The sequence below is a fragment of the Lepisosteus platostomus genome, chromosome 8 (assembly GCF_059453375.1).
Source record: "Lepisosteus platostomus isolate fLepPlt1 chromosome 8, fLepPlt1.hap1, whole genome shotgun sequence".
In the NCBI taxonomy this organism is placed as follows: Eukaryota; Metazoa; Chordata; class Actinopteri; order Semionotiformes; family Lepisosteidae; genus Lepisosteus; species Lepisosteus platostomus.
The window spans coordinates 47,798,280-47,807,753 of record NC_142618.1 but is presented as its reverse complement, the minus strand read 5'-3'; the positions used below and the strand labels follow the sequence as shown (position 1 = coordinate 47,807,753).

The window sequence follows — 9,474 nt, the reverse complement described above, 5'->3', positions numbered from 1 at the left end:
CAAATGATTTGTCATACTGAAATAAAAAACACATTACAATTATAACTTAATGACACATATATTGAAAATATGCCATGTGAAACTTCAATACACATACAGCACAGCACTGTTCAGATGACAGGGAAGTGACAGAGAATATAATGTAACTGTACACAGTAACCTTTTTCTCCCAGCAACTAACAACTCCCTTTTAAAACTCTCATAAATATCAACTATAAATAACTTGGTTGGTATTTAAATACATAATTGAATGAAATAAAATTGACTTTTTTTTTTAAAATGTCTGCACACTGAACCCTCAGCTCTCTATACCCTTATTGACCGTAAGCACTTCCTTTTTTTCAAAAAATGTCCCAGATTGCAACCCCAGGCATTTCTCAAAAAGAGTAGTCTGGCCAAATTTCCCCATCACCTTTATCAATCAGGTCTCCTAATAATCCCCATCTATGAACTGTCTTCATTTCTCTGTTCTCCTCCATGATGATAGCTGATGTGTGGTGAGAATACTGGTGCACTTTGGCCGCTGTCACATCATCCAGGTGGGGGCTACAGTAGTTGTAGTTGAGGGGAGTCCCCATTACCCGTAAAGCACTTTAAGTGGACTGTTCGGAAAAGTAGAGCACTCTGAATGGCTTTTCTAAAATATAACACTGCTTGAATATTTGTACTCCTCACATTAGGGCACAACGGTTCATCTTCATTAGCATGTTTAAGGTGGAGAATAGAGCACCACCTCTATAATGCGAGACATGTCTGCTGTAATGGGATACTCTCTTTCTGATATGCAAGCCCATTAAATATGCCAAGGAAGAAAAGAAAAATGAGCACAAAAAGTCATCTGACCTCCCAGTGCAAGCCGAAAACTTCAAAACAAGTTCTATTAAGTTAGAAATCTTAACAGCATTTGAAGCTTTATGTCTGAGCAAGATTAAATTTTTCACCATTCTTCTCCTATCATAACCCTCCCTTATAGAGATCTCAATGTGTATTCACTGCCCACCAAATGCTATGAGCTTTTAAATGAGCCACATAACAGCAAAATCTTTTATTTTGTTATTAATAATTAATTTCATATATATATATATCTTATCAGAATGAAATTAGCCAGTCACAACACAAATGTGAGCTGTGATCAATTTCAATAAAGGACATGTTCAAACAAGATATATCTGTAAAAGTTGTACAAAGCACAGCAGGTATTAATCTGATTGATCAAAGATGACACTGAACCCTTTGGGCAATTAATAATCTGTTCCTTACAGATTAAATACAATCTAAATCACATGAACACAAACATGTTATGATTTTATAATCTGCTGTGGTTTTCTATGTAAATTTATCACAAGCTACATTGACTGAACCTAAACTAATACAATTTTTTATTTTTCTCTGGGACCATTCCAAACAACTGCATGTAATACTGAAGCATAGGGAAGAAAAAATACACAAAACATCCTCTCTATATTTTTATTTGCCCAATCGACAAAACTCTATGTACTATTCAGCATTAGTGGTAAATTTAGCATTCCATAATTCCGTAACCCAAAACAAATTTGTGGGTTTAACTAAAAAAAAACATAAATCAGTATACCAATGATTGGGCTTTTATTGGAACAACAGCAGATTGGGTCGTTGAAATTAAATATTAAAAGAAGCTTGAGGGAAAAAGAACATCCATGGCACCACGAGTCAGACAAATGTAAGCTTTATCCACCGACCACAGTTATTTAAACAACATCTCGTATTTTCTAAGGCCATTTGGTGATGTCACATTTTTATTTTTCTTTCCTTTATATCACATGAGTCTACAGTATGGAAATACAAAAAGAACACTAACAGATACAGTAGTGACACCCTTGTGATCACCTCATGTTTGCACTGCTAACATCACAATCAATCATATTTTATTTAGTGATGAGTAAAAAGTATTTCACATTTGTGAAATGTATTTAAAATAATAATAATTCTATCTTCTTCTTTATCTTATACATTTTTAAACTAGTACTTGAATTTACACTTTGCTTACAAGTCTCTTAATCATTTTCAGCTGCTCACAAAATGCAGTGGTCAGCATGTTATGGTTAACTTGAAGCTTTAAGCCATGTTAGGGCTGAGAACTAAGAGAGCTGAAGACAACTAACAAGTTCAAATTAAAATTATTAGTTCAATAAAGGGTTTATTAAACTTGGAGATCCATTGAAACAGAAACTAGTGATGCTCTGGGGTCATGAGAACCAAGGCTGTTTTCAATCACAAATTATGCAACAATTAAATGCATTACAGGCATAACCCCAAATTCTGTTTTAAATGATCTCCATGCAAAGGTTCTTGCACTTTCTAAGCAAACACATCAGTTACATCAGCATCCTGAAAGATTTACATAACCGACTGGAGCATCATAAGATACGCCATAAACAACACTGTAAATGTTTTACAAAAATGTCTAATACAGTATGTTATTTTGTAACAGTTTGGATAAGATGAGTGATGAACTACCTGGGTACAGCAACACTGGGGTGAGCACAAGTATTCAATGTAGGCTAGTCCCCAAAAATTCTGAGATAACTTCTCAGTTATACATGTTGGGAAGAAGAATAGAAAATAAGATTTTAAAACTAACATAGAAAATGTCAGTTTTCAGGACACATTTTTAAACTCACAAAGCAACCTCTCAAGCATTTTTAACTTTTTATACATTTTCCACTAACCTCTGTAAAATATATTTGTATAAAACAATACAACTGTACATGGACTATATATATAAATCAAACTTTATAAGAAAATAATATCAATATTTAGTTTTATATAAGACTTAGTACCAGAAGCACAATTCTACATTTGACACAACATTACAAAAATAACCACTCTCAAATGACGAGATGATTTTTGGAGGATTGAGAACACCTATGTGTCATCTCCACATAAAACATTAAATAGCTCAAAGACATCCCATTCATTCCGATCAAAAATTGCCTAGGAATAGGGAAAACATTACTAAAGCTAAAAGCAACACTGAAAATGTTTCAATAACACGTCAATGTAAAATATCATATTCAACCATTATTACCAACAGTTACACAGTACAAACTGAAACAGTTATTGTCAAATTTAACAAAAAAAAGTAAGCTTCCTTCCTTCTCTTTAGACCTTTGCAGAGTGGTTTCATCACACATTACAATTTCACTTTATTTTGTTAGTGCAAAATGAATAAAAAAGTGTATCAAAAAATAAAGCTGACCTGCAGCATTTAACTAGTAAACTTTAAATACCCTAACTTTTTCATCACAGACCAACATACATCTTCAATTATTTTAATGTCCTTTCTGGGCATTTTCTGCCTCCAAGTATTTATGTTTGTAGGTGATATATCCCCCTCATAAAGAAGACTAAACATGTTTGTCTGGGTAGCAAACAAGAGCTGGTTTATAGCTGCAGGAGTCACGGGTATACCTAGGAAGGTATGCACCTTTTCGGCTGTTTCTTGTGGATAGTGAACAATATCCTCAAATTTCACCAACAAGTAATTTACTGGGAGTAAATTGTTGTTAATTCTTTGTGCTGCAGATGTATGAGCAAGCCACAAATGTGCTAGAAGCAAAACTGGATTGCTTTCAGAGTGTGACAGCAGTCTGTGAAGAGTCTTGAACTCCGGAGTACACCCTAAACTAGGGTGGCAGCTGTCTCCGTTATTGTCCCCTTTAAAGATCATTGATAAGTGCTGCGGGATGTTTTTCAAAGTGTAGAGATTGGGTTTGCTGTTATATAGCATTAGGTAAATCCAAGCACGTGGATCCCTTACAACATATAAAGCCCTCAAAGAGGGGCCAATAACTTCTTGGATGAAAGGAAGCTTTAAAGCCCAGCTCCCACTTCTTAGGCTAAGAACCACACGTGCATTTTGATACAAACCAATGTGTCTTCGCAATTCCTTAATGTATTCAGCATCCCTGTCCAGGCTTCCTTTTGCTCTACCTTTCTGTTCAGTCAAAGGCTCTTTTCTCTTGATTCTTTTTTTCTTATCTTTGAGAGCACTGGCTCTCTGAGTCAGCTTGCCTCTGCTCATTTCATGCAATTGAATGTTCTGCAAGTGTATTTTAGGATTATGCACTAGGGAATGAAACCAGCCCTGTATTATTTTAAAACGTCCATTTAGGGCATCAGACCTTGACCACTCACATACATCCACAAATGAGTCAAATTCAAAGTCTGTCTCAGGCAAGTCTAGGTGCTCAGTAGGAATCCGAAGGTAAATAAAATCGGAGTTGTTGTAAAAAAGGTGCTTTAAAATTTCTGCTCCTGAACCGGGAAGAGTTGTGATTACAACCGTCGGTAATAAGAAGGGGTGCTGTTTGGAAAGTTTTGTTTCCACATTTGCATCAGGGTCTGTGATAATACCACTCCATTTCACACCACAAAGGAGTTGGTCACAACTGTTGGAGACAAACAGCAGCTCAATTATCCAAAGGAGGAGGACTGTTATGAGAGCATAGCGCATAATTTTGCTGAAGCAAATGTAAAACTTCCTTTGCAAAGTCAAAAATCCTATGGCAACACACAGCGTCACTCCTGCTATCAAGTTAACCACTAACCCAAAATCAAGTAAAGTGCTGTCTGTTGTGCTTGGATTGAGCACAGGTTGTGTTCCTAAACCAAATCTTGTAACCTGTTGTCTGTCTTCCACTTTGGCATAACCTCCAAAGCCCAGGTAACTTAACCGTGCGCCTAGATCCCTGTACTGTGTCACAATGGACACAATTTTCTCAGTGTTGTTGATGGTTACTCCGAGCTTTAGTCCATTTTTGCTGTTATCAAGAAATCTGCAATTAGTAAGCTTAACATAGGGTCCGTGGAGTACATAGACCATTCTTGAGACTGTGCTTTTCATTTGAAACGTCACATTCACAAATTGTGTCCACCGTTTCTTAAATTCTGCAGCCTGTTCTGCTTCTTGAATGTTAGGAACAGGGCTGCTGCCCTGATGATCAAACCAAAACATTTTATAATGAGCATCCCAGACATCCATCAGTGCACCACTGTATCTTTCCATGAACCTGTAGGGGACATATTTAAAATCAATGTCAAGATTGTGGAAAAAGGCACTAATCAGGTTAATAGGGGAATTCTCCTCTTTCTCAACGTGGTCTACTACAAGGAGCGTCTGGGAATTGAGAAGAACCAGAGCACGGTAGACACTTTTTAATTTCATTGCAGGGGAATATGCAGGTCCTGCTTCACCAGCAATGAACATCATGTCTTTGTGATAGGAAGCTGTGATGACCTCCCCAGCTGTGTCTCCAACCTTGTCATCTGTCCAGCGGAGCCACTTAGCACATTCCCCCATCTGGCCCTCCCAGGGCTCATTGCATTGGCTAGTGGGAGAAGGTGCAAAAACCAAAACATTGTTTAAGTAGCTGTATTTTGGCCCATAAAGGGCCTCAGACACAAATACTTGCCCATTCGGCGCAAAAGTAAAGGAATTTTGATCAGGGTGCTCATGTCCGGGGTTAAAATTGTTCCAGTCATCAATCCAGGAGTATGGTTTCATATGAACAATGTCATAGACTGCGCGACCACCTAGCTTGCCAGATTTGAAGGAGACAAATGTATTACCCTGACTGTTGGGCAGAGCAGCTCCGTATGTTACAACACCCCAGTTCGAGAAAATATGCATTCTAGGACTCCCAGATCCATGAGGAGGCTGCGAATTTAAATGGGCATTGTACCAGATGTACTCTGTGTGAAGAGTGGTCCACCTCTGAGCTGTAGATTGTCCCATAGGGCTGTCTTTGGGTCTGTGCTTTCTGATCTGTTGTGCCAACCAGTTTCCTGTGCCATTTTTAAGAACAAAAGTGTCCAAAAATACAAGCTGGCTTTCAGGCCCATAGAACCAATTGTAATTTGAGTCTGCTATCCCCACAGTCCTCTGAAAGCCAGGCAAAAGAGTGGCATAATAAAACCAGACATGTTCTTTAAGCCAGTTGTTTTGTGTGTTGTCAATATTAAAGTGGCGCAGTGCAAGGAACACATACTGTGTGACTGATTTAGCAGTGTAGCTACCATAGGCCACCCCTTCATCTAACGATCCATCCACAATGTGATTTAAAAGAAACATAGTTTTTTCCATGTAATTGACAGCAACCTGTTTCCACATCATTGTTTCTTGATTATTGTGCATTCCTGCTACTATGGCACCTATAAGTATTGCTAAAATATTAGTAGTTTGATGATTCTGCAAAAACTGTTTCCCCCAGGCTCTGTACTTAGACACTTCATACAACTCCTCTGTCACGGAGAGGATTTTCTTTAAAAACTTCTCTCTCCTAGAAGAGTCCAGATTAGCATAAATGAAGTCAAAGGCAGTTGCAAATCCAGTTAAAGAGTGAGCCATAGGTACCTCATCATTGGGCGCACTTGTAACCATCCAATTTGGATATTCTGCCATTCTGTCCATGAACTTCACAAGAAACTGAAACGCAGCTGTGTCATCGGGGCATATAAGGCAGTACAATGCAAGAGGAGGCAGATTGTTTCCATATATCTCATTCCACTTCGCGCTGAACTCCTCGTGTTTCACTGGAGGCAGATACAGCTGAGAATTTGAAAGCATGGTTATTACTGCAGTCCGGATAACTTTAAAAATGTGACTATGAGTAGTCGTAGACTTTTGTCTCAAGGAGCTTATATCCCCGGGGTCGAAATATAAATTAGGGTGTAGGTTTGGAGCAACGTGTGTCCACTGTTCAATGGTATTATAATCTATTAGTTTCTTTTGTTCCGCCTGCTCCAAATCGTCATTAAAAATCTCTTTGTCAGAAGAATTAAAAACGCCTGAGAAGGCAGTTCCCAGAGCCAAAAATGATAACAAAACCACCGACCGCCCCATGAACCTCAGAGCCATGATTCAAGAAACAGATGCTTTTTTCCCCTCCTGTCTCAAATGATACGCTGCCAACTATATGTCACTTAGCAACCTCTTTTGCGAATAAGATTTCTGTACCATCCAGTTTCATGGCAAAAGTTTCCATGCCTAAAATGTAGATTACATATCTTTGTTTTGTGTTGTAACGGCATTGACATTTAAAATACACTATCCAAACCGATGGTAATTTCCGTTATTTTTCATAAACTGTTCTGGATAATATACAGTACGAACATCTTTGAAGTGATGTGCTTATAGGGTGTCTCTTTGCTATAGAAATGTTTGTTCTGTTTTAGCAAAACACGCACGGCATTACACTGCTAAGGTTAAATGTAATTATTAAGCCGAATAAGCCGAAATTAGTCAGTTAAAACAGTATACTGTACTCTAAAAAGCAATAAACGAACACGACATCACGTTAAGCAATGTTCTGAGACTTACGTCTGATAAAGCTTCAAAAACGTTGATTACTTCATCTGATAGGACTTCAGTACAAAATGTTTATGCCCAGAGTTGGTTAAAAAATAGCGTTTAAAATTGTAAAACAGAATAAAGACGAACAAATACACAATTCCAAGGACTTCCGTTTATACTAGGAAACAAGAAAATGCAGTTCCATTATGTAGATTTAGAAGTTTATGAAACCATTTCCAGTCTTCCTGATGTTGCTCAAAAACGAGGAAATCTACTTGCATCTCTCCGTGCTAACTGAAAAAAACTATTGATCTCTTCTGTCCAAAACATTTCCTTGTGGACAAATATAAGCCTGTGTCCAATCCAATCTGCGCGATCCGAAGGCTTTCTCCTGAGCTGAAGCAGACACCGAAAAAAATAGAACATCCCCACAGCTCATATCTCCCTCCGTTTGCATATTTTAGATTCCACACAAGTAGGATTTTGCAAGCTCGTTTCATCCCACTTTTTCCCAACTTTCTTTTACTTCCGTTCAAAAAAAAAAGAAACTTGAAAGGAAGTTCTTCTTGCCAGTTTCAACAAATTATCCAACGTCCATACAGGCAGAGCTCTTTTATTTGAATTGCAAGAACATTTTTTAAAAAAGGCTGTTTAACGAAATATTAGTTAATACCGACAGTACATATATATAGTATCACTATTGTTAGGCATGGAAAATCTATGCATTAAGAAATTAAGGGTAGATTTTTTTTCATGTGTCCAAGAAAATGACTTTATTCTGTGAAAAATACGTTTTTTCCTGGATCTTTAGAGGGCGCTGTAACTTTAAAAAGAGCACAATGGTTTTGACTTCAAACAGCAATAGCTAAGTGCTGTTAAATGTCTTTTCCGATGAGTACTGTATGATGAACCATAACATTTTCGAAAATTTTAATAACATTATGATCCTGTTTTGAGTAATTGAAAGATGTGTTGTTCTGTTTTTTTTCCAATAGAAGTCAGAGCAATTCTTAAAAATACTTTAAAATAAAAAAAAAACATTTATTCAATACCACTGTGAAATATGGAGAGACATCTGTAGAAAAGATTGTTACAATGTTTACATAATTGTTTTTAATGGTATTTACTGTGTTGTACAGTATTTGTTTACATAGAGTGTTTTAAAAAAGCTACATTAAAATATTACAAACATTCTAAGTTCTCCAGAAAGAAACTAAATCATTTAAACTTGTCTTCCATAATGTTTCTAACAGTTCCCCCTTTTAATATCCAATCCTATAGTTTGTACAAAATCACAATGTTATGAATAACGTAATCAAATATAAATCCTTCGTTTAACTTTGTATTCATTTAAAATGATTACAATCTCACTTTTGCATTGCATTTTCTCTTTATGAAAGGCATAACTTGCCCCTTGGGAAAATAAGGCTCTTAATATCTAATGGCACTGGTGTCTCCGTCCAGGGTGTACAATATTCTGCCTTGTGCCTGTTGCTTTCTGGGATAGCCTCTGGCTGCCTTGTGACACTGTATTGGATAAAGTGATTAGAAAACAGATAGATGTCTAATTGCACTTATTAATTGCATTTGGTCATTTTAACTTTTTGTGTGGTTTATCCAGTAAGGGGTGACATGGTAGTACTGTATGTCAGTTAGTGGTACCGCCACACACAGCCCTTGTGTTGTGAGTTTGATACTGGACTAGGGCACCATCTGTTTGCCATGTTCACTTGATTTGTGTAGGGAATCTTTCCATGACCCAAAAACATACTGGCTATACTCAATGTTGTTTCTACATTGTCTGTGGTATGGTGCTTGTAATATACTGGTATAGACTGTTTTTATAGAATTGGCTGGAGGTTTCTATAACCCTTACCAGGAACAAGTAGCTTTCTGATATTGGATTGATATCCAGTATGGACCAGATTAAAACTTGTGACATACCATTTGCACATTTACTTATAAATTACTGTACTTGTTGGTGACAGTTTATTTTCAAGTGGCTGTTTGCATCTAGTCAATGGAAATTTACCATCATAGATTCGATTTTAAAAAATGCTGGAGGGTCAAAGTCTTTAATTTATCTGCGTCTCACGGACTTGCTATGAAGAGTGCAGTGTGCTGATATGGAAGGTTTAAAA

General features: G+C 37.0%; 1 protein-coding gene across 2 annotated transcripts; it reads right to left on the bottom strand.

Annotated features, from left to right (window-relative positions):
* Window positions 1–1,588: 1,588 nt before the first annotated feature.
* LOC148657465 (dermatan-sulfate epimerase-like protein) lies at window positions 1,589–8,102 on the bottom strand. 2 transcript variants are annotated; one of them, XM_088643762.1, is made up of 2 exons: window positions 7,361–8,102; window positions 1,589–6,589 (listed from the first exon to the last, which is right to left on the bottom strand). In XM_088643762.1, the coding sequence occupies exon 2, from the start codon at window positions 6,449–6,451 to the stop codon at window positions 3,248–3,250; it is 3,204 nt and encodes a 1,067-aa protein (XP_088499888.1). In that variant the 5' UTR covers window positions 6,452–6,589; window positions 7,361–8,102; the 3' UTR covers window positions 1,589–3,247. The 2 variants fall into 2 exon arrangements, with proteins under 2 accessions (XP_088499888.1, XP_088499887.1); XM_088643761.1 differs by having other exon boundaries at window positions 1,589–8,102.
* Between the last annotated feature and the right edge of the window lie 1,372 nt (window positions 8,103–9,474).